This window comes from Nannobrachium achirus (genome assembly GCF_963921795.1).
Source record: "Nannobrachium achirus genome assembly, chromosome: 22".
Classification (NCBI taxonomy): Eukaryota; Metazoa; Chordata; class Actinopteri; order Myctophiformes; family Myctophidae; genus Nannobrachium; species Nannobrachium achirus.
In genome coordinates this window covers 36,788,465-36,815,211 of record NC_137829.1, presented here as the reverse complement: position 1 = coordinate 36,815,211, position 26,747 = coordinate 36,788,465, and the positions used below count along the sequence as shown (strand labels likewise).

General features: G+C 42.6%; 1 protein-coding gene and 1 long non-coding RNA gene across 2 annotated transcripts in view; one reads left to right on the top strand and one right to left on the bottom strand.

The window, feature by feature from the left end:
- LOC308308325 overlaps positions 1-23,364 on the top strand; it is an 839,845-nt gene extending 816,481 nt beyond the window's left edge. Inside the window, exon 2 of the long non-coding RNA XR_013963274.1 lies at positions 23,237-23,364. This is a non-coding gene — a long non-coding RNA (uncharacterized lncRNA). The remainder of the gene's footprint in view (positions 1-23,236) is intronic.
- On the bottom strand, positions 15,565-16,107 carry twist2 (the record flags this gene model as incomplete). The annotated part of the gene is made up of 1 exon (XM_080752999.1): positions 15,565-16,107. The coding sequence occupies exon 1, from the start codon at positions 16,093-16,095 to the stop codon at positions 15,565-15,567; it is 531 nt and encodes a 176-aa protein (XP_080609125.1). The 5' UTR covers positions 16,096-16,107.
- Positions 23,365-26,747: the final 3,383 nt, after the last annotated feature.

Here is a 26,747-nt window from a genome sequence, read left to right as displayed (position 1 = left end):
GCCGATCTACATGCTCACAACGCCTCGCGTTGCGAGGCTGTGTGAGCATGTAGATTGGCTATTTTCACAATTTCTGCCTCTAATATTTGGCCAATGTTTAATTTGTCATTTTAGATGTATTAAAAAGTCCTTAAATTGTCACTTTAGAAATGTGCAGATACCCTCTGTCTATACACTTAAACTTGTTTTTTATGCCTTTATTTGATAGGATAGTTAGACTGACAGGAAATGGGGAGAGAGATGGGGAATGACATGCGGCAAAGGTCGTCCGGATCGGGAATCAAACCGGCGATGCCAGTAGGCATCATAGCCTAGTATATGGTATGCGCCTTGACCACCAGGCCAGCGGGCGCCCTGGTTTGTTTACTGTTGAGCGAGAAAACAATGTTGCACATTAAATTAATCATCTGAGGACTCCCCCAAAATAATTTGGGGACTCCCCTTAGGGGTCCCGACCCACAGGTTGAGAACCACTGGTGTAAGGTAACTAAGTACATGTACTAAAGTACTGTACAATTCTAGTACAATTCTACGCCAGTAACGCCACTACATCTCAGAGGCCAAATACTGTACTTTTACTCCACTAAACTTTTACTTTGAAAACATTAGTTCAAGTTACTTTGTAGATTTTGATTATTATTACAAAACATACACTAAAAATATGTTTATTTCGGGGGTCACAACCTAAAAAGGTTTGAGAACCCTTGTATAGAGCATTAACAAATTCATCCACCAAGGGGCATTGGCAACTCATTCTTAAGACTTCCTATCTAGCCAAGCTTTATAAACTATATATTTTTTTAAAGAGAAAACAATAAAAAACTAGAAGCAGTGCTCTTCCGAGCACAGGTCTCCACCAGGCCACACAAATCGGCCTGTTATAGCGCCACCATGAGGCTGATTTAAAAAATGTGGGGCAGAGGTTCTGAATTAGCATCCAGGGAGTGTGTGTGCTCAGTTTGGCAGCGATCGGGCCAACGGCGCCGGAGATTAGCTGGTAACAACCAGGCCACACAAATCGGCCTGTTATAGCGCCACCATGAGGCTGATTTGAAAAATGTGGGGCAGAGGTTCTAGATTGGCATCCAGGGAGTGTGTGTGCTCAGTTTGGCAGCGATCGGGCCAACGGTGACTGAGATTAGCTGCTCACAAACTGCGAGGACGCACGCACGGACGGACGGACGGACGGACGCACGGACGGACGGACGCACGGACGGACGGACGGACGGACGGACGGACGGACGGAGGGGAAAACATACTCTCCCTCAGCCTTCGGCTGGTGGAGACAATAAAAAGAAATAAGCGAATATTCGACTTCGGTGAACAACGTCGAATAGTGACTTTGATATTCGAATATTCGAATATTTGGTGAATGCCCTAATGTATGTATGTATGTATGTATGTATGTATGTATGCATACGTATGTATGCATGTGTGTATGTAGACCTATGTATGTATGTACTGTATGTGCATGTGTGTACGTGTACAGTTGTGTATGTACAGTACGTGTGTATGCTGCAAGCAGCACATCTGAATGTGAGTGTGCACGTGCGTGTGTGTGTGTGGGTCAGCTAAGACCAGAGAGACTACGGCAGAAGCCCCAAAGCGAAACTGTGCTATAAACATTCTAGGGCCACACGTTCCTGCACACATTTGCCTCACGTTCAAATACACCATCACACCCCTCGAACCCTGTCTGTCTGTCTGTCTGTCTGTCTGTCTGTCTGTCTGTCTGTCTGTCTGTCATCACATCGTATCAGTGTTGTTTTTGACAGCAAATTCTGATTTAGTTTTAGTCATAGTCTTTTGAATAAAATGTCATTTCGTTTTAGTCATGATTTAGTCACCTGAAAAGTTTTAGTTTTAGTCTAATTTTAGTCGACTAAATATCATAAGATTTTATGGCGACTAAATCTACAGTTGATTTAGTCAACTAAAATCTATTTTGGCAGGCCTTGATTGCATCGTAATGACTGATTTTATACTTGATTGCGTGCTGAAAATAGCCGATCTACAAGCTCACAACGCGTCGCAGAACACCTGAGAGCAACCAAACATAAAATGACTCTCTTCAGCACTAGTCCCTCTCAAACGTTTTAGTCTAGTTTTTATTTTGTTGACGAAATTGTCAATATATTTAGTCTTAAGTTTTAGTCATCTCAGCTTAGTTTTTATTTAGTTTTTATCTAGTTTTCGTCAGTGAAAAAAATGCAGTCGACAAACATTTTTCGTCATAGTTTTAGTCGACGAAATCAACACTGCATCGTATCACATTAGATCCACTCAGATCCACTCCCAGGCTCTGAGGTCCAAGCTGGGGTGAGTCTGGATATTTCCTTCCCTGGCTGGTCCATCCCAGCATTCCTCCATGACCTCTTTTACAGCCATCTTTACAACCACTTTAGTGTTTTGAACCCGTTCTCCTGCCTAATACAGTCCCCCGCCTCCCTGGATCCAACAGAGGAGAGTCCTATGGCGAAGAGAGACTGTGGAGGGGAAGATAAGAAGGGAGGGAGGAGAATCACATTTAACCACATGGACCCTAGCATCGCTACTCTGGGGAGAACATTTGATGAAACATACTTACTTATTTTACCTTTCGGCACAAAGATGAGGTCGAATTCGCTCTACAGCTATGCCACTAGGGCATTCACCAAATATTAGAATATTAGAATATTCGAATATCAAAGTCACTATTCGACATTGTTCACCGAAGTCGAATATTCGCTTATTTTTATTGTTTTCTCTTTAAAAATATATAGTTTATAAAACATGGCTAGATAGGAAGTCATAAGAATGAGTTGTCAATGCCCCTGGTGGATGAATTTCTTAATGCTCTATACCAGGGGTTCTCAAACCATTTTAGGCCGTGAAAATAGCAGCTCTACATGCTCACCACGCCCGTTGTGAGCATGTAGATCGGCTATTTTCACAATGCTCACTTACTTAATATTTGACAGTTTGGCCAGTTTGGCCAGTCCTGTCGAATATTCGACTATTCGAATACTTTGAGGTCGAATAATTCGAATACTAAAAATCACTATTCGTGAATACCCTACATGCCACCGATGTGGAATCTGGGGTTATCCTTTCCCTGCAAGCCAAATGAAGTCATGATGACGTTGTGATAACGTCCTCCGGTGACTTCGGTGATGTTCAGAACTAGGCCAGATCACAGCCCATATGGGGATGATCTTGACGTCATTAGCAGGACGTCATATGCACTATAGGATTATTGTTATTGTTTGTAATGTTAGTTGAGAAATGATCATTTAAGGTTATATTCTGGGACATATCTGACTAGTTATGATATTTATCAGGCCTCGATCGGACCCCCTCTGATTAATCCAGGACGTCCGTTTTCGTGGGCAGGATTGTGTTGGTTGAAATCAGGTGATATTCTGGGCCAGATCTGACTAGTCATGGTTTGACTTGATCTGGCCCCAATCAAGACGTCACCGATTGGTCCAGGTCCAGGTCATTCTTTTGTATAAATCTGTGCCACCGTGCCTTGTTTGTTATTAATAAAGTATGCAATCAATCAATCAAAAAAGAAAAAAGAAAAAGAAACTCACTTATTAGATTAGATATTAGATTTTTGGTGTAGATGCAAAAAAGGATCAGGCCAAGTAAAGCCCTGGTGACCGCGGCCAACTAATTATACAGGGTTTAAGTGGTTATTCATATCGTCGTTGTCGGGTGGAAACCTTGTATGTCCAAAACCGTTCGTTTTGCATTTATCATTTTAAAAATGATTTAAACTAGTGAAAACAGCCGATCTACAAGCACACAACGCCTTGCACGGCGAGGCGTTGTGTGCTTGTAGATCTGCTGTTTTCACTACCTTTGTGCGAAGGTCTTGTATGATGAAGCAGGGCTTTGCTTTGCGAAAAAACATACACATTTGAAACTTGGAGATACGAGGTTTCTGCCCGACAGTGACGATATAGCCTATCATGAAGATTTCATCCATCTCCCATCAATTGCTTGTAGGGCAAAACCAAATGAGTCACTTTATAAGTCAACTTGACAATACTGCAGTGTGTAAACAACCCAACCTATGTGAGAACAGACGGACACAGCATTTACACAAAGTCGTCACAACAGACCACTGGCCTCTCCGACAGTGGTGTAAAGTAACTAAGTACTTGTTCCCCTATACACCAAGGGCCCTAATTTCATCCATGCCTTACCCCTTGTTCCTAAACTCTTTTGCCATTATTATTTAACATTTCAAAAAGCTGATCTACAAGCTCACAACGTGTCGATGTAGATCAGCTATTTCAAGTATTTTAAAATGTTTTTTTTTTTCTTTTCAAAATAGTAAAAAGAAGGCAAAGAAGTTAAGGGATAAGGCATGGATGAAAATATAGCTGCAAGCCTCTTTGCCAAAATTAGAGCTTGTATCTGCTTTTTTTTATTATTATTATTATTATTATTTTATTTATTTTATTTATTTTTTACGAAAGGGATGTTATAGGGCAGAGGTCTTCAACAGGGGGTCCTCAGAGTTACTACAGGGGGTCCTCCAAATCTTTGAGTGATAGAAAGTTTGTATCTTCTTTTTTTTATATTAACCACTTGAACCCTAGTGTTCATATTCTGAGAACTTTAGCCGAAAATAGCAGATCTACAAGCTTTGGTGTAGAGGGGAAAAAGAGCAGACTAATTACAGAGTGAAAGGTCAAGTTTATTAAGTATTGACGGTTCAAGTGGTTAAATATCTGAAAACACAAATTGACATGAATCCAAAATACACCAATGATTGTGCTGTCAAACGATTAAACTATATAGAATCTATGAAAGGTTGTGGGGGGTCCCTGCTTCATCTCTCTCTCAACTAAGGGGTCCTTGGCCTGAAAACGTTGAAGACCCCTGCTATATAGGGGTTCAAATGGCCAAAGATTAGACGAACATGCTTGTTCCGGAGAGCAGCATCGCAAAAAGTGGCCATCTGGCCAGATCCCTGGCAGGGGCGTCCGTCCTGGCCCAGTGCATAGGTGTGAACATGCAGATGAGAGACAGGGTGTTGTTGACGAAGAGCATCCCCGCATCAGCCAACCCTATTCTCTGCACAGAGCTAAACACACCCACCCCAGGGCAGGGGCGTCACAAGGGTTAGGAAAGTGGGACTGAGTTACCAGGGCCCAAGGTGGAGGAGGGGCCCTAGTAACTTTAGCTATTGAAATATAGCAGATATACAAGCTCACAGCGCGGCACCGAGTGCCGCACTGCGAGCTTGTTGATCTGCTATTTCGTGAAAATGTGCGCAAATCTTTGAATATATGTATTTTTTTAAGCGAACATTTGTAACTCAAATTTTGCTTCTGCTGGGGGGGTCCCTGGAACTAAATATGTTGGGGGTCCGTGGCCAAATTCATATCATTTTGGGGGTCCTTCACATGAAAAGGTTTGAGCATCACTGACATGGAAACACGGGTTTCTTGCACACATTTTCACAATTTAAAAAAAATAGCAGATCTACAAGCTCGCAGTGCGGCACTCGGTGCCGCGCTGTGAGCTTGTATATCTGCTATTTTTCAATAGTTAACATTCATGCGGGGGCCCGCAGTGAATCCTTGTACCCAGGGCCCAGAATTTGGTGCGACGCCCCTGGACCCCTGGGCCTGATGGTAATGTCGAGGGGGCCCTTCAGAGTGGGATCAAAGTCTTTAGGAACCCTGATTAAATGATTGGAATGAAGGGAAGGCGGAGAAGAGTGGGAGAAACAACCCAGAGACTTCTCTGTTGATTCCTTTTCATCCAAGGAAGCCATGACAGCTTGTGGCTCTGCCAGAATTCCTCTGGATTCTGCATGCGCTGCTCTGGATATTATGTCGCGCTGCTCTCTTTGCACTGCATGTGAGGTCTTGTGTTTTCGGTACTATGTGTGAGCGTGTGCTGCTGTGTGCCAGTTGCCAGAGGGGTTTGTGCAACCAACAACGCCCCAACAGCGCCACGAGGCGGGTTCGTGTCCGTTTGTTGTGCTTGGTGAATACAGTGATTCTCTGCCTCCGTTGTTCCTTCAGGAAGATTCCACGCTGTACCTCCTGATGTGTAGATCTACCCAGAGAATATTAGAGAGGCAGGAGCTGAAAATTCGAAAAGGGCCTTTTGGTGAAAATATTGAAAATACCAGACAGCGCGACGCGTTGTGAGCTTGGAGGTCGGCTATTTTTGGTGCCTGATACCACACTGAACTATAGCATAATCAATATCTTTCACCATAGTAAAAACTGCATTCATGGTCTGGAGAGGGCACTTTTTACAGACGGATAAAAGGGCAGGGGCTCAAGCTCCCTTTGATATCTAAGTGTGCACGTGCCTGGATCTACCTAATACACACCAAAACGGTTTCAATGTATATGCATTTAGCAGATGCTCTTATCCAGAGCTTCAAGATCGGAGTCGGTACCACAAACATTTTGAACAGTCAGAATAACAGTGAGTGGCTATAGTTTGTGCCAACGGTGACGCAATTGTAGTCCTTAGCGGCCATCTTTTGGGTAAAAACACAGGTGTTTTTATTGTTTGATTGCATAGAACTAATGCTTTACTCCAATCAGAACACCTGTGTAAGGCTGTTTTGACCCAAGAAATGGCCGCTCTTAGAACTACATTTGGCACACCCTATAAGGGCTGCAAGTGCATGGTAAAAGAACAGCTATTGACTGCAAACCAAAAGGATAACAAGCAAACAAGTGCATGTACTGCTCCAATATTTTCAATGATACAGTATCGCCTTGCATCAATGCCTCAACGACAAGTGTATACCTCCAGACTGTACAGTTCCGTCTCAATGCAAAGATTTCTGGAAGGCGTTACTCTTGGCAGCCCAGAAGAAGAAAAAAATATATATATATCGTCGTGTCGGGTGGAAACCTTGTATGTCCAAAACCGTTCGTTTTGCATTTATCATTTTAAAAATGATTTAAACTAGTGAAAACAGCCGATCTACAAGCACACAACGCCTCGCGGTGCGAGGCGTTGTGTGCTTGTAGATCTGCTGTTTTCACTACCTTTGTGCGAAGGCCTTGTATGATGAAGCAGGGCTTTACTTGCCCGACAGTGACCATATATATATATTCAGCACCTGTTTCAGCACAGTGTGTAATGTAAATGATGTAGCGATTTCAAATGATGTTGATATTACTCCTACTAATCAGGGTCTACTTAACTTAAATAGAAATAATAATCACAGGGTGGTGTACATTGTGGGAGTGTGGGCGCAGGGCAATATATATAGTATCTGGCATGCATGCATGCAGGGCCGACCACTGGGCTGTATGGCAGGTGCAGCAGACCATTTCAACTGTTTGATAAATGTGGAATTTACTGTAACATGATTGATAGCGCCAAATCAGAACAGATTACAGCATTTGCTAAAGAATAGTGTAGATAACAAGGTATAGGTCATGGTTGTCAAAATTAAACACTATTGCCATGACCAACTTATCTATGCACTTTAGAGGTTTTCAATTACAAACTTTCACTTTACTATTGGAAAGAATGATAAATAGGTTTTGGGAATGTAGGCCTACTTGTGCATACTGCAGCTATAGGATAGCAGAAATATGGTTTCTAAAATTAACACGCACACACGCGCGCACACACGCGCGCGTTTGCAGCACACACACACACACACACACACACACACACACACACACACACACACACACACACACACACACACACACACACAGTATCAGAAAGATAGATACATGCTATGCATAGCCAACAGTATAATATACATACAAATATCTTATAAAGAAAATAGATCAATATAGTTGAGGCGGCCTATACTTCAATTCTGACTCATGCTCAACGTGGTGGCAATTTGTGCAGCTGACTGTCAGCCTTGCCAGCAAGCAAAAAAAAGAAAAAAGGAAAATAAATAAATAAATAAATCTTCAGTAATGCCGACGCCAAAAACAGTGGCGTCAGTTCAGAAAAAGCTAAGGTATGGCAACATGACTGGTGTCTTACACCAGTCATGTTGCCATACCTTAGCAACAGGCACAATGAAAAGTACAGCAAAGTACAGCTGCCATAGCTTGCCATACCCAATTGACGCCTCTGGGCAAAAAGCTCCAAAAGGTTAGGCTAACCTTAGAATTTAAGTGAACTCGCCGAACACGAAATTCTGTTTGAGGCGCACACAGAGCGTAAACCTTTACTTTTATCCCCTTTTACTGCAAATTAAAATTTTGTAGCTTTTTCCGTCTGATTTTACGGGAAACATCTGGGGCTCTCACACCGCTGCATGGAGCAGTGCAGTGGCCCCCGGGTGATTCTCTGCCGCTTTGGCTGGGACTGCTCTGGATAATGAGCCGTTATCAAACTGGCTCCTATGGCTATAGCGCGACTAGGCAGGGTGGTTAGCCCAGCCAGCACCAGAAGACCACCATGACAAGACATATACCCTATACAGTATCTTTATCTATTCTGGATATTTAATTAATATTTATTCTTCATATTTAGTATTATATTATTATTAATATTATTATCATTAGGCCTATGTAAGTTGCATTAGCATTTTCCACCACATAGGTCTAAGTTGTAGAATCAGACACATTTGAAAGTTGAAATAGACCGTTTTATATTGATTACATTTTGAGAATAGGGGATTATTATTATGATGATTATCATTAAGAATTAATAATAATGATAATAATAATAATATATCCTGTAGGCAGATCAAGAGGACATAGAAAAAAATAATAAATTGTGCCAAGTATGTAGCTATATCTACTTTGAAATCACTATAAGGACCTTTAAATCGAGCTCACACTGACTGGAGATCAGCCCAGTTCACCTGTCTATAGGCCTAGCCTGTACATTACAACATCTAAGGCGAAGATTGGAAGATTTGGAAATAGTCACAGCACCGCCCTGCCAGTAGTTCCTCCCCTGCTGAAAAGCCATAAATCATTCCATGTGGGATTGTCTGCAGTTCAATTGGCTGCACAGCACAGGTGCACAGAGGCGTCAATTGGGTATGGCAAGATATGGCAGCTGCCATACCTTGGCTACAGGGGGAAATAATAAAATATACTGTAACCGTGCCTGTTGCTATAAGGTATGGCAACATTAATAATGTTGCCATACCTTATAGCAACAGGCACGGTTACAGTATATTTTATTAATGATTATTATGTTGCCATACCTTAGCTTTTTCTGAACTGACGCCGTTGCAGGTGCATCCAGTCATCAGCAAGTGGGAAGCGCTATTTGGGAAGCGTGGATAATACGTCACTATAAGCCGATCTATAAGCGCACAAGGCGTTGCAGTGTTGCGGGCTAATAGCCTATAGATCTGCTATGTTCGGGGTGGGTGAGGCACCTGTCCTGAAGGCAGATGATTAATCCCAACCAACACATGGTGCATTAAACGAAGGTAAGCTGATGCTATAGGCTAGTTTTCCCGTGCAAATATTCTGCTGTTCTAGAGCTATACAATAACCCATTGATTTGGTTTCCAGACATTTTTATAGCCTATAGGCTCGCCTATCAACACACATACAACCCTCTCCAACACCAGTAACTAAGTAGGCCTATATTTACTTACTGTACTTAAGAATAGGGTATTTGTAGCCTACTTTAGTACTTGAATATTTCCAATACTTTCACTTCTATTCCACTACATCTCTAGCCTGATACTCAGCCTGAATTGACATTTATGTATTTGAAAACTTTAGTTACTATATATATTGCTTTGTAGATTTGGATTATTATTATACAAAACATATACCTATTAACCACTTCAACCCTATGCAAATTCACGACTTTTACTTGTAACAGAGCTATTACTTCTACAGTGCAATAGCCTATTGAAAAATGTGAGTACTTTTTCCACCACTGTATTTAGCCCATGCAGTGGTTCTCAAAGTGGATTTCAGGGACACTCTCCTTTATGGGGGTCTAAATTGACCCATACAAGTCTGTAACGTTGACAGTGTACAAATAGGACCAAATGAACCCTAACGGGTCCATTTGGTTCCATTTGTACACTGTCAAAGTTAAGGGGAGACCTTCACATTTTTAAGTTTGAGAACCACTGTATTTAGCGGCCTACTGAAAGAGACCCGATGTAGCCTATGATCGCTGTGGACTGCTAGTGGGGCTACTAGCGTTTAACAATGAGGTCCTTTCACTGTTTAGATTGTATCTAACCGCGTCTGGGAAAATTGAGATGTAAACAATTTAATGCTTTGAGAGAGCGTGGGGGCAAAGACTCACAGGGAGGAAACCCTAAAGAGGTCTAGGGGTCCGCGGGTTTTATTTTTAAAGCGAGGTGGATCATTATTATTGTCCTTATCTGTGGTTGTTCGGGCTCCCTGACTCGTTAAATGTTCCCCCCCAAGGATCGCCATTTGAAATGATTACTCGTTATTATAGTGGACAGGCATTTTATATGCCTGGGTTTTGAAACTAGCTCGAATTTCCTCCACTGTTAATGAAGCTGTAATTTTTTATGATCCTTTTTGGTCGGCGTGTTCTTTCCACAACAAGGGGGAGAGAGAGAAGAAAAAAAAATAGGCTATATACCAAATCTCACACCCAGCAGTGAAATTAGGCACGTGCACACATAGACATCAAAGGGGGCTTGAGCCCCTGCCCTTTTATCCTTCTGTAAAAAAGTGCCCTCTCCAGACCATGAAATGAATGCAGTTTTTATATAATGGTGAAAGAAATGCAACTGCCCTCTTTCCATGTCATACCTGAAGGCAGCATTCGAGAGAATTGCCTTGTCCAAACTCTCCTGAACTTGAATGCAGCGTGTTGAAAGAATTGCCCTCTCTGTGTAGAAATCCATGACGTATGCCACATCTCCAGTATAGTTCAGTGTGGTGTCACTCACCGAAAATAGCCGACCTCCAAGTTGCGAAGCGTTGTGAGGTTGGAGGTCTGCTATTTTCGATATTTCCACCAAAAGCCCCTTTTAGAAATTTCAGCCCCTGCCTCTCTAACATTCTCTGCACGTCCCTGAGTGAAAGTGTTTGGTTTTTCACCCTAATCGACAGACCATCAGGTAGAAAGGCGACTTTGCTTTAAAGGCTCGTCTAATAGGCTATGCCTCTTAAAATAAGCCTAAATAGGCCTACAGTTAATTTAATAATAATAATTCTGATTCAAATTGATGTTAATCAGAAAACGCATGGTTTGGACATGCTTTTATTTATTTGAGTTTAAGAAATAGTTCCCCCTTCCCCCCATTGTCTAATAAATGTACATCAAATGTGGAAAAATGTGGCAAACACTGACAAAACTATGGCTGCCATATTGCCTTGCGTAAATCAAAGAGTTCAACTACATCTCGTTCAAAAAAATACTTGTTTTAATAAATAAACAAAAACAAATTTACATTGGACGGAGATTTCTTTTTTTGGGGAGACTTAATTGCTAAAGAAAGTCGTTTAGGAAAAAAAAATCCATGCAGCGTATTTCAAGAACGTAATTATTCTAAATTGCATTGGTCCCTTTACAAGCTGATAGTCCTACTTACACAGCCATATGTACAATATGCATTCATTTATATATACCTCTATTTAAAATCTTCAAAAAACAAAAAATATAGGCTATCTCCTTAAAAAAAACGATAAAGGATGGCTTTTCCTGTAATGGCCATAATACCGACCAATATTGTCTTATGTTGGGTTTTGTGTGCAACATCTCCAGACTCCTACACTGTCCAGGTCTCCATGCTTTTCCCCTCCACGCACGCAAATGCAGTCCCAGTCCCAAAGTGTCATCATGGAACTTGCATGCAAAAAAAAAACACCCTCTCTTGAAGAGTTCATAGCTGTTTGTCACATTACTTCTGCCGGCCATTTCCTTTGAGGTTCGTGGGTTTCTTCTTCAATAATCCCTTTTTGGTCTTTGTAGTGAAGTGTCTTCATACTTTGTAGAAGTAAACAGTCTGTAAGACAACAAGGGACAGAAGAGGTGCGCATAGAGAGTGAACGTCAGTGACCAATATATAGACGTGCGAAAAATGGAATTATCGTCGTTGTCGGGTGGAAACCTTGTATGTCCAAAACCGTTGGTTTTGCATTTATCATTTTAAAAATGATTTAAACTATAGTGAAAACAGCCGATCTACAAGCACACAACGCCTCGCACCGCGAGGCGTTGTGTGCTTGTAGATCTGCTGTTTTCACTACCTTAATTTGTGCGAATTGGCCTTGTATGACGAAGCAGGGCTTTACTTTGCGGAAAAAAAAACATACACGTTTGAAACTTGCATACGAGGTTTCTGCCCGACAGTGACGTTATGCTGTCACAACTTGCTTCAGTTTTGTCTCTTAAGGCTAGCCTGTTTCTCCTATGAAGAATGCATTGGTTTCGCTGGCATCGCCTTTGGGAAGTCATTAATGAATCAATTATTTGCCAATGAGTGAAACCATATGGCAGTAAATGAAACGAGTTTCTTTGTTATTTATATGCGGTTCCATGCACTGAAATATGGCGTGGCACAATTGTATTGGCCTGCATTGGCCATAGAACCTGAGTAATTTTGTATGGTTAATAAAAAAAAAAATCTATATATATACATAAGTTATTCATTTAAAATAATTATCCATGATTTTAATTGTATTGTATTTTAAATCACTGTATTAACTGTCACATTTAGGCTATTCTGACATCTCAATATGAATTTAGTTTCGTGTGCAGCCGAGAGGGAATCGGCTTAATGCATGGTTCTAGCACAGTGTTCATTATCCCATGACTTTCACAGCCTATTATTTTGGGGGAAAGTAAACACGTACATCAAGAATGCCATCAACTGTCATTTGCCTCGCATTCAAAGTTATTTCTTCCTCCCCTTTATAGTTAAAGGTTTAAACATGCCATAAGTGTCGTTATTTTCTTTCGCGTTCCACTTTAGAGCAGTGAAACCGAAACCCGTATAATGACAGCAGAAATGAATTCCGGGCTAGCCTGAGAAAAGCCACAGGTCTTCAAATTTACCTTTGCTTACACAAAATCACTATAATAAAGTTTATGTCTTTCCTCTCGGCACAAAGAACGGTTTATAAGACAACAAAGCCTTGCTGATGAACTATTACGAGTGTGGGCGGTCTGCAAACTAGATCTGAGGCCCAGCAGCCCATGAAATCTAAACAAACCCTGGTTACACATATTTTAGGGGAGAATTGTTATTTAATGTCACCGGGCTTTCTCAATCTTTCATGGCTAAAACCTTGCTATAAATGTAGGCCTATAACCTGTCCTGAATATGATGCATTGCATGAGCAGAATAAATAAATAGCTCCCATGTCCTTATAGAGTCTAAAGAATTTCCACATCAGCAAACACTGGCCCTTAAAATCACACCAGTGCAAAGAAAGAACAAACAAACACCAACAATGTATTCCACTACAATAAACAACTCATGTATGACAGTGTGATGCCCGAATGGGTCTGAATTGGGCCTGCGCTAAATGGTTCTGAGAGCGTTCCTTTGACAGCCTCGATGCAAAGATAAGCAAAAGGCCGTGACAGTTTCTAATACGGGCCCTGTTTATTTAGGTCCCTTGCGTTGCTTACATACAATATATATGGTTGAACTTCCAGGTTCCAGCCGAGCTTCCATTCCTGCGGTCTGGACACAGGAAAGCTCTCCATTGTGAATATAAATTAGCCGTGATAGCATGGCTGCACTGTTCTGTGGCTCCTCGTTTTAAAGGAGTAGTTCACCCTCAAATGCCATGCCATGGAGACTTGAGTTCAATAATATTTTTAGTTTTTGTCGCATTCCTAATAATTTGATTACAATAAATGTACCCCCAATTGATTCTGGATGGGGACCCCATCCGGAATCAATGGGGGTACATTTACTACATCCAAAACTTTCTTAGGAATGCGACAAGTGCTAACAAATATTATTGAACTCAAGTCTCCATGGCGTGAGTAATCAATAGCAAAAAAAGTCATTTTGAGGGTGAACTACTCCTTAAGTACAGTTGAAATTGAATGAGGCTTAACAGCAAAACACGCTGATCATCAGCGGTGTAGAGTAAATAAGTACATTTACTCAAGTACAGTACTTAAGACTTAAGTACAATCTTGAGGTATTTGTAGCCTACTTTACTTGAGTGTTTCCAATGTCCCATACTTTTACTTCTACTCCACTAATCATCTCGCATCCAACTATTGTAGCCTATACTTTTACTCCACTGCAATTATTTGAAAACGTATAGTTAGCCTACTTTGTAGCCTATATTTGATTTTTACAAAATATACATTAATCACTTCAGACAAATAGGCCTACATTTTGGCCATTTGAAAATAGCCGATCTACAAGCTCACACATGCGCATTGTGAGCTTGTAGATCTGCTATTTTCAAAATATTTTTTATACATTTTAAATGGCACATTCTGCATAAATGAGTATTTTTACTTTTGGTAGCCTATAAGTACATTTTGAATTCTGGACTTTTACTTGTAAAGAGTATTTATATATTGCAGTATTGATACTTTTACTTAAATCATTTGAGTACTTTTTCCACTGCTGATCATGCATGTGTTTTCGAGCTGTCACAGAACTCCATCTCTAACAAGGGGATGTTGCCGTTTCACTCAACGAAGCATAGTTTTATAGATGTCCATGGCTTGGCTTGGCTTGGCATGTGAACGCGTTCCAAAAACACTATTTGGATTAGTTAAGTGAAGTCTACTTCCCCCCGCTTATAGGCTGTAACCATAGGGGTAATCGTTTTCTCATAGCAAAATGAAATATTCCCATTTTCCATTTCCTGACCTGACGCAGGGAATTAACGTTGTGTCCTTGCCTTGTGGGAGAGTTGAATAAAAAAAAGCATTGTCAGAGCACTTGTCTTAACCCGACGTGCGCTCGGGTCAGCCCATAGGGTCAGCCCCAGACACCCTTTGCACACGCACGCACGCACGCACGGCTCCAGGTGCGGACATGCAGCGGAGTGTTTGCGAGATGTTGAGGCCTTGGTGTGAAATGTGTCGCTCCTGTAACAATCAGGCGCACTTTTGGCACAGCACTGTCAAAGTGTAATGTTTGCACTTAGGCTACAATACACACTATTCTGTGTTCTCTGACAGCCCCCACCCCCTGCCATTATGTGTCTTGACTGACATGACATTATATTAGTCTATTATTGTTATTATAATTACTATTTAATATCATGACTCTGATGAAGATGCTCTAGCATCGAAACGTTAGTCACTCCTGTTTACTGGCACCTGAATAAAAGGTTAGAACCGTCTGAGCTGCTCCAGTGTCTCTCTCTTCTGTATAATTAATTTGTTTCATGTTTTATTATTACTTACACAAATATTATTAGTAGGTCTATTAGGCTACTACCTACAACATAATAAAGTATTTAATATCCTACTATTGTTTTCAACTTAAAATATATAGACCTATAGGCCAAAAGACCTCCCTGACACTCACGACAATAAAAATATTTTGGCATAATAATAATAAACGTTTAAAATGTAGTTCTTCGACTCATAGCTGGGTCTGACAGACACCTACCGCTTTGGCATTCTATAAGTGAGGCCCACCACCGGGGCTGCTGCTGCCTGCTAGTGGGTCGCCGACATGGACCACGCGCCCTCCATCCTCCACACCGAGAACGCGTAACTGAGTCTCTCGTGCGCGACGTAGCTGCAGCTGGACATCTTGTTGTCCATCTCGTCGCTCTGCAGCACCTGATAGAGGAAGTCAATGTAGCGGGAGGCCAGCTTCAGCGTCTGGATCTTGCTGAGCTTGTCCGACGGCAGCGTCGGGATGATCTTGCGCAGCGACGCGAAGGCTTCGTTGAGCGACTGCGTCCTCTGCCTCTCGCGGACGTTGGCCAGCACCCGCTGGTTCTGCAGCTCCTCGTAGGACTGGCTGGAGCTCGGGCTGGGCTTCTTGCCCCGCTTGTTCCCCCCCGGCCCGGGGCTCAGGGACTCGGACTCGCAGCCCGACTTGTTCTGCTTATTGCTGCTGTTCCTCCGCTTCCTCCCGAAGCGCTTCATGCTGCTCTGCTGCCGGCTGATGTCCACCTCCTCCTCGCTCGTCGCCAGGCTGTCCGCGGGGGAGACGGGGGACGAGCTGGAGCCCTCTTCCATTTCTTTCTTGAAGAAATGCAGGGATAGCGAGGAGAAAACGGTTTCCACCTTCGCAGCCGTGGTTACAGAGTTTGTGTATATCCCGTTATGCAAGTATAAGGCGGTAATGAAGCTTATGGAGGGGAGAGATGGTTTCAAAGACGTCTTATATCGCTCTCTCGCTCTCTCTCTCTCTCTCTCTCTCTCTCTCTCTCCACCCGTCTGTCAGCGGCTTTGGAGAAGGAATAAAAACCTTGGACTGTTGGCAGGGTTCTTCTCTCGCAGGAAGTTTTTTTTTTCCTACAGAACTTTTTTTTTGTGTGTCTCCCAGTTTCTGATGCTAAATAGTTGTTCGAGTGGAGGGGGAGCCAGCACCGCGCTCTGGTTGGTCCGCTAATATAAACAGGAGGGACCAGTCTTGGGTTACACTTCATATTCTAACGGGACAGCAGTCCCCAAATATGTATTTTAACATGGATTGTAGTGTCCATTCTGACTGTTGGGGAATAGTTTATAGGACTATCATAAACAAATAGAAATACAAATCCAAGATCTTAAAATAATCTGAAATCTTTTCTTTTCTTTTTTTAGGCAGCTGTGGTCAAAATGTGGTCTGTAATTACTGTAGGTTCTGATTGTTCAGTCAAAAGCCTATTTTGCCAACTAATTCTGAAATGTCTATAAATTTCAAACATTATGCGTCGGGCAATTAGTATTTGGGCTAACACCGGTGGTGTCCAACAAATAAAAACGCCATTTAAACGATTTAAATGTGTCATTTTAAAAGAAATATTAAGTTTGATGCGTGTGTAGGCCTATTAAAAACTATTGGAGCAGCACGCTGACGCTCACGATGTTGTTGTTGTTGGGGCATAAACACGCATCGTTAGGCCTGCTCCAATGCGACCGCAGCCCGTGCGCCTTGCTTGCGCACAGCGCACGCTTTGCACAATTTCTGCAGGTTGACAGGAAGCCAGGGGGAAATCTATATGCGCCTTTATCCCTAATCGAATCAATCAAGGGTCACCATGCGCTTTAGTTCTCACGTGGAAGTCAAACAGAAATGTGGCTTATGTAACTGTGGTTCTCAAACTTTTTCATGTCAAGGACCCCCAAAATGACACGTATTACTTATTAGCCCAGGGACCCCCATTTGAAAAGATATGCAGGGACCCCCATAAGAGAAGATTTGTATCACGGCAGCAGTCAGAGTAGCAGTGATTCTCAACCATTTTAATTTCAAGGACCCCCAGTTTGACATGCATTAGGCTACGGACCCCCATTGAATCTGTCCCTGGAACCCCAATTTATATTGTAAAATCAATGTCAATTTAACTCTGAGTGTACAAATATAACGGGTCCATTTGGTTCCATTTGTACACTCTATACAGACCGATAAGGGCCCATTTAGCTGCATGGGGACCCCTGGAACTCCCTCAAGGACCCCTTGGGTTCCCCGGAGCCCACTTCCCTGACATGAACAAGTTTGTGAACCGAGGAGAGGACAGAGGCGTCAATTGGGTATGGCAAGCTATGGCAGCTGCCAGCTGCCATACCTTGGCTACAGGGGGGGGGGGAAATAAAATGTATCCACCTGTTTCCGCGGGAGTTTATGGAGATTATTTGGACCTGTTTGGACCACACTTCCGGTTTAACAGCAGACATACAAGCTCATGTCGCGTCGCAGATGCAGCCTGTTGTGAGCTTGTAAATCACACTCGGCTGCGCGCCGGAAGCTCGGTACAGCTTGTGCGCAATGCACTATGGGGCGTTGGAAACTCGTGCATAAAATAAATTCATCGTGCCTGCTGCTAAGTTATAACCAGCAACATGACTGGTGTCTGTGCAAGACACCAGTCATGTTGCTGGTTATACCGTAGCTTTTTCTGAACTGATGCGGCTGGGAGAGGAGGACCTCTCCAGTGGACGGTGAATCTCAGTGTGTTTTGTCAACAGTCCACCTCCTGATCTGTGCTGTCATGTTTTCCCTACACGTTCCAGTGCACAGGTGGCTCGTATTAATGGAGAGCATTTATCCGCTGCCAGAACGTCCAGTTTGTCCCAATCAGCTGACTGTCCCCTCTGGAGATTTGAATATTCCCATGTTGTCGCTGACTGTGTTTATTAAACTACAATACAGCCAATATCACACACAGGCCCAAATAATGTAGGCTGAGTGATATCGAGAGTAACCTATTGTGTTGGACATTCCCGCATGATTGGATTTGGCTAATAAATGCCAGTTTCCAGTTGTGAAATAAGTACTCACATACATTTTGTACAATAAGTAAAAGTATCAATAGGCTACTGCAATATAGAAATACTCTGTTACAAGTAAAAGTCCGGAATTCAAAATGTACTTGAGTAAAACAGTTTTGGTATCAAAATGTACTTAAAGTACCAAAAGTAAAATGTCCCATTTCAAGTTTTCAAATGTATAAAAATCTTTTGAAAATACAAGCTCATAATTTGTCCCATCGTGACACATTGTGAGCTTGTAGATCAGCTATTAGCAATTTTCAAATGGCCGATGTATGTATGGCGATTTATTGTACAGAGCTGAAGTGGTTAATGTATGTAATAAGTAACTAGTAACTAAATTGTCAAATAATTTATTTGGCTTTGAGATGTAGAGGAAGAAGAAAAGTATTGGAAATTGGATATACTCAAGAAAAGTACAAATACCTAAAGAATGTTTACTCAAGTAGGCTACAGTACTTAGTAAATGTATATACTTAGTTACTTTACACCACTGCATAATGCTGAAATTCTTAAGGCTATGGGGGAGTTTCTTTGTTTAACAACGTCATCTTGTTGGCTACACATGTCGATTCAAGGTATGCGCGTTTTGCAGGCCTGTGGTCTGTGTCCAGCTTGTTTGTTGAATCCAAATGTTAATGGGGTGGAAATGCCTTTTAAGAGTCAAGAGGAACTGGGAAGTTGCACAATACTGCTTGAACCAACAAGAACACAATGCAGGGGCGTCAATTGGGTATGGCAGGGGTATGCAGCCGCCATACCCTGGGTCCAGGGGGGAAATAAATATAAATCCATGAATGTCTCTTTGTCTATCTGTGCTGGTTATTATGTTGTTCTTGACAGAATGGTATATTCCCAGGTTCCGCAGGTCAGCTGCACAGTTGCAATGCATTTTTGTTAATTGTGGCACGTTTACTAACATGCCAAGTATAGCTGCACTTGAACAACCGTTCCAGGCTGCAATATCCAGCCCAAGAAACTGTAGAAACCTGTGTAAAAAACGGACAAAACTCGTTTATTTTTTTCAGCCATTGTGAAAATAGCCGATCTACGTGCTCACAACGCCTCGCAGCGCGAGGCGTTGTGAGCACGTAGATTGGCTATTATCACAATAGACCCGTGTTATACAAAATGTAATACCTCTTTTCCATGAGGACTCCAAATCTTTGCCATACCCTAGCTTTTGCTGAACTGACACCACTGCGACAATGCTATTGGGACATACACACAGCCTGCCTTTTTTGAGCGGTGGTCACACCGTCTCCATAGCGTGGCCGTGTGTGTATCCGTGCGTGTGTGTGTGTGTCTGTCTGTCTGTCTGTCTGTCTGTCTGTCTGTCTGTCTGTCTGTCTGTCTGTCTGTCTGTAGCCTGAAGTACCTTTTTTGACCACACATGTTAAGGGAGGGGCGCTGTTGTTCAGGCCACTGAGGCCAGGCACACTCACACACATTCACATTCACACTCACACACACACACACACACACACACACACACACACACACACACACACACACATACACACGCACACACACACACACACACACACACACGCACACACACACACACACACACACACACACGCAGCCTCCACCGCTCAGTTCACACGAGTGTGATTTTTTTCCTGTTATAGAAGCAAGCACCCTCTCTGCTGCATGGCCCATCGGAACTGGGTCTGTTCTGTGTTTCGGAGTCCCTTTGGTAACGGCGGTTGTCACACCACTTTTAGCCATTGCCAGAAGTCTTAATTCAGACTCTGGTATGCTTCAGCAGCAGGTCGAAGCTTGGTCAAATGTTGTAACACCACCGCCGGGCTAATTTCACATATACCTTGATGTTTAGGAAGAGCTTTAATGTTTTACACATGTATGCCATCCTCTAGAAGTAGTCATATTTACATCTATGTGTAGTATATGGACACGTGCACACACACACACACACACACACACACACACACACACACACACACACACACACACACACATACGGTACATGCATAATTGAAGGGCATGCCTGTAGAAGAATAACCCCCCCCCCCCCCCCCCCCTCACACACACACAAACTTTCCCTGATTATGCCCCCTGACCCTCTGCTCTGTGTCTCAGTTGCAAGAGGCCTCTATGCCCAGGGGACCAGACTTCTGACTGCTGAGTGAGAGGCTGATCCTGCACAGTGCCTGCAAGGTAGGCTACACACACACACACACACACACACACACACACACACACACACACACACACACACACACACACACACACACGACACGCTCATACATACACACGCGCTCACTCACTCATGCGCTTGTGCGCACGCACCAGCCACAAGAAGTAAACGAGAGAGGGGCCCCTGCCTGGCCAAGTCTTTTCCATCCACTGTATGTATTTCAGGTAACAATAAGCAGTTTTTTTCTCTCGAATAAAGCAGGCAACAAATGATGAAGATGACAGCCTGGCTTCTTCTCAAACCTCTGAAAAGAACTCTGTCGCGAGATAGGGCATTCACCAAATATTCGAATATTCAAATATTTGAATATCAAAGTCACTATTCGACGTTGTTCACCGAAGTAGAATATTCGCTTATTTATATGTTTTTATTGTTTTCTCTTTAAAAAATATATAGTTTATAAAGCTTGGCTAGATAGGAAGTCATAAAAATGAGTTGTCGATGCCCCTGGTGGATGAATTTGTTGATGTGTTATACCAGGGGTTCTCAAACCTTTTTAGGCCGTGACCCCCAAAATAAACATATTTGAACTGGGGACCCCCACCCTGACAAGCAGGTATTACATTTAATGTGACTCTGTTCCGCAGATAAATATTGTGAAAATAGCAGATCTACATGCTCACAACGCCTCGCAACGCGAGGCGTTGTGAGCATGTAGATCGGCTATTTTCACAATGTTCGCCTCTTGCTTACTTAATATTTGACAGTTTGGTCAGTCCTGTCGAATATTTGACTATTCGAATACTTTGAGGTCGAATAATTCGAATACTAAAAATCACTATTCGTGAATGCCCTATCGCGAGACGATGTGAAAATAATTTCTCCTTAAACACATGGGAAGCCAAGGTTTCTAACATTTCTAGCTGTTGCTGCTGCCGTCGTTCACTTACGCTTTAATTTTGAAGAGCCTCAGAAGCTTTGTGCGTGTACACGTGAGTGTCCACTGACGATTGAGGAAGATAATCCATTTGTTTACAAATGCTCGCGAAACTAAAATCCAAACTGGGGCCGACCATCGCGGTAAAGTGTCGCCGTGAAAACAGGCAGATCTCTGCTTCCCTGGCGTTCTTTGCACCTTATTCAGAGATAAAGCCCTTTTTATGTTTCAGCATAGAATAGAAATCAATGCAGCCTAGACGCGCCATTTTGTTTCTGTGAACGTCACGTTATGACATATGGACCAGGGTCTTTCACAGGGCACACAGCATGCGCGCAGCACGCTGCACAGTTAACCCTTTGTTGTCTCGTTGAGGAACGAGACAACTCCTTTTGGCAGAGCGACCTCTAGTGGCCCTATCTCGTTACTGAACGAGTTTGGCGTACAAATTGTTAACAAGCCTGAACTGACCGTTTACAGCACACGGTTACTAAACAAGGTATTTGTAGGACAACACCCAGGGCTCACTACTGCCTGCAGATTTCAAAATCAACACATTTTTTCGGTGAACACACAATCCTCAGTGTCAAGTTAAATTGAACCTGGTCTCCATTTGGGTCCATTTGGTTACAATTATGTTGCAGATATCCTAGCGAAAGAGTCATTCCGATGATCGAATGGATGCATCACGCGATAAACTCGTACTTTGTGCAATCTTGTCTGGATGTCAGGAATTGAGTTTTCCCTGGAATGTGCCTCATAGGAGGAGAGGGGCCAGTGGCGTCAGTTCAGAAAAAGCTAAGGTATGGCAACATGACTGGTGTCTTTGCGCGCGTGCAAGACACCAGTCATGTTGCCATACCTTAGCAACAGGCATGATACATTTATTTTAACCCCCCCCCCCCCCCCCCTTCTACGGTTTCTTGGGCTGGATATGGCAGCCTGGAACGGTTGTTCAAGTGCAGCTAAGCTTGGCATGTTAGTAAACGTGCCACAATTAACAATAATGCATTGCACCTGTGCAGCTGACCTGCGAAACCTGGGAATATACGGTACCATTCTGTCAAGATGGGGAGACTAAAAAGTGTGGAGAACACAATTATAATACCTTGTTAAAGTGACCATTTTGTTAAACTTTGCATTTGTAGTCATGTTACTGTAATTTAACAACATAATAACCAGCACAGATAGACAAAGAGACATTTTTCCCCCCCTGGACCCAGGGTATGGCAGCTGCATACCCCTGCCATACCCAATCGACGCCCCTGAGAGGGGCATTTATGGGTCCCTCCGGGGGGGGGGGGGGGGGAGAGATAGAGAGGGAGGGAGGGAAGAAAGGAAGGGAGAGAGGGAGGGAGGGAGAGGGAGAGGAATGGCCTGTCCATCAGATCAAAGATGAGCTGGGGCTGTAAGTCACCAGGCGAGGATGACGCACGTCTGTCCTATTCAGACACCTCAGAAACCATCTCCACATGGACGGGGGCTCCATTTAGGCCTAGAATTATTGAATGCTTTAACCAGTGAAAAATAGCAGATATACAAGCTCACAGCGCTGCGAGCTTGTAGATCTGCTATTTTTGAAAAAGTCGTGAAAATGTGTGCAAATCTTTGAACGTATGCATGTTCAAAGCGAACGTTTGTAACTCAAATTTTGCTTCTGGGGGGGGGGGGGGGGGAACAACATATTTTGCGATGGGGGTACGTGGCCAAATACATATAATTTTGGGGGTCCTTCACATGAGAAGGTTTGAGAGCCACTGACATACCGGTAGTAGTCTCTCAAGAACAGACTAACTGAGCTCCAGTTAAGTGAAAAGGACCTTTTCTTTGACGATGGCTGGCCAGATTGCTGACATAGAAACATAGGTTTTTAAAAAAACCTTAGAAGGATTCAAAAGACACTTATAGAATCGGGTCAAAATTCTAATTTTCACGTTTTTTTCAAAAATAGCAGATCTACTGATACTGAGCTTGTATATCTGCTATTTTTCAATAGTTAAAGCGAAATGATACACAATAATGTGCACCCGTTATAAATGGGTTAATAAGCTCTCATCCTCTCTATGGGGAGGCACATCCTCCCTGCCTTCTGATCCTCTCATATCCTCGTAAATGGAAAGGATTGTCCATGGGTGAGGGAATGAAAGAAACACAAGGCAAAAATCCTTGCCGGCCAATTTATTAATTATTTTGTATACACAGATTATAGATTTTGTTGCATACACAAAGACGGCTATAAAAAGAAAATATATTTTTTGTTCTTGTTATTTTTGTGAGTGTTTATAATAGAAAGGTACTCTCTCTGATCACATAAAGTAGTTACACTACACTATACAGTATATCCAGTGTCATGACTCCTCTCAGTTCATGTTCAGTACGGCTACCAGCTGAATATATTAACACTAAATACAAATGAGGTTCAAAATAAAAGTGTGACAAACTAGTCACTTGTACGCGTTTTAAGTGCCTGGCAAATGAAGGATTATCGCAACTGTTTCCCTCTTCGTCTTTGTAACAGATCGTCGTGGACTCACTCTTGTGCACAAACACAAAACTGGAGCAGGGGTGGAGTGTCACAGGCGTGCGTCTGGAGGATTAGTGGTAAGTGGTGAGATAAACTTGAATTGATACCGGAGGGAAAGACAGGTCTCATAGCACCAACATAATAGCACTGCAGTAAGAATCAAACACAGGTACAGGTCAAAGTCAAGATCCAAACCAAGTTAAAAATAAATAAATACATTTATTTTGGATTCTGACTCTAGACTAGGTTTCTGAGTGAACTTATGTACAGTCTATCTATACAAATAAATGTACGGTACAGTGAATATATTAGTATATGAATGAATTAATATATACTGTAAATGATCATGGATCATGCATCATAAATGACTATATGTCTCACAACAATGAATACATGAATGGATATACAGTATAGTGTACCCGTCTGTCGACACAGACCTTCAACAGTGAGTAAATATGAAATATTTGGACAGAGAGGGAGTTGGATACAAGCCAGATGGATGTAAAAGAAAGATGGAGGGACAGAGTAGAGAAGTGGAATTGGAACCAGGGGCGTCACATGGGGGGAAAAGTGGGACTGAGTCATTAGGGCCCAAGGTGGAGGGACCGTAATTATTTTATACTTTAGCTATTGAAAAATAGCAGATCTACAAGCTGAGCTTGTAGACTTGCTATTTTTGAAAAGTCGTGAAAATGTGTGCACATTTTGAATATATGTACTGTATATAATAACATTTTGTAACTCAAAATGTTGCTTCTGGGAGGTCCCTGGAACTAAATATTTTGAGATGGGGGTCCGTGGCCAAATTCATATCATTTTGGGGGTCCTTCACATGAAATGGTTTTCTGAAACTTTCTGAAAAGCAGCAGTTGCTAACGTAAGATTGCTATTGATGTTTATAAACTTGGGTAAATTATTATAGAATATTAGAATATTAATTCATATGATACTGAAGAAGGCATACTGTGATTGTTTGTCCAACTGTACATGTTTGTTTCTACCATTAACATTTGTGATACTGTGAGATTAAGACTATCACCATAATTTACCCTAGTTTATAAACATCAATAGCAACGTTAGGTTAGCAACTGCTGCTTTTCAGAAAGTTTACCTTCAGAGTTCAGACTGAAAAAGCGCACCGCTGCCCCACCCGGTGCGCATTTCCGAACGCACCCCCCGGTTCTCGGCGAGCTCCATTCCGGCGACTCTACCGGTTACCAAATAGACAGACACGGGTTTGGAGGATCTGCCAAGCCCTCTGATCTGACGGCGAGGGTTAAGAACGTGTGAGCAGAAGTTATGGAAGAGATGATTTATTGGAGGCCGTGATGAGTGGAATTTTACTGTCCATGTGCGAGCCAGGACTGTTACCTTCGCCTTCGCCCCCGAATCACTTGCGAGGCTCACCCCAAATGATCTTGGCTAGTGGATCTAAAGGCATTGATACTCAATAGTGTGTGTGCGTGTGCGTGTGTGTGTGCGTGTGCGTGTGCATGTGCGTGTGCGTGTGCGTGTGTGCGCATCGCTCATGTAAACTACTATATGCGTGTCTCAGTCTGAGTTTGTGTGTGTCTATCTGCCACTTATGCACTGTAAGCATTAGAGGAGTGTGTGTGTGTGTGTGTGTGTGTGTGTGTGTGTGTGTGTGTGTGTGTGTGTGTGTGTGTGAGTGTGTGTGTGTGTGTGTGTGTGTGTGTGTGTGTGTGTGTGTGTGTGTGTGTGTGTGTGTGTAATGGAGTGTACTCTATAGCAGGGGTTCCCAAACTTTTTTGTCTCAGGGCACCCCATAAATATTTCTTTTAATCCGAAGCACTCCTACATTATAATTTCCCTAAACTAAACTTGTGAAAACAGCAGATCTACAAGCACACAACGCCTTGTGCTTGTAGCTGAGGTTTCTGCCTGACAGTAATGATATTTTAGTGATTATGTTGCGAGGAAAACGTTGAGATAATAGCCATTTTGGTTAGAACTGACTGAAAATAACTTTGTACTTCAAGTTTAAAATGATACTAAATATTTTTTCAAGTGTCCAAATAAATTCCAAATATTATCAAATGATCTTGCGGCACCCCGTCACCCACTTTGAAAACCCCTGCTCTATAGATGATTATGTGCAGTAATGTATCTGCAAGTGTGCATGCGCGCGCCATGTATCTCTGTCTGTGAGACGCAATAGAGGAAGCGCACACACGTGTTTCAAGATGAACCAAAGATGTTCTGTCGGGGGATGGACCCAGCTGGTTCTCATTGCACAGAATACAGTGTATATTACCACCAGCGCAATCACTTTTTAAAGCTACTACTGGCACTGCTGTTTCCATTAGAGGAACCATTTACATACCTGCTCAGCTACACTCCTGCAGCTGCGATACCAAGCCTGTTCATTTATCCACTTAAACCTCAGCCCCAGAGCCCCTCTATACCAGGGGTCTTCAACGTTTTCAGGCCAAGGACCCCTTAGTTGAGAAGCGGGGACCCCCCACAACCTGTTCATATATTCCATAGTTTCATCGTTTGACAGCACGATCATCAGTGTATTTTGGATTCATGTCAATGTTGTGTTTTCAGATATTTAACCACTTGAACCGTCAATACTTAATACACTTGACCTTTCACTCTGTACTTAGTCTGCCCTTTTTCCCCTCTACACCAGAGCTCTTCGCCGAAAATAGCTGATCTACAAGCTCACAACGCCTCGCAGCAAGTTCTCCGAATATGGACGCTAGGGTTCAAGTGGTTAATATAAAAAAAAAGGAGAAAACTAACTCTGAGGACCCCCTACGGGTCCC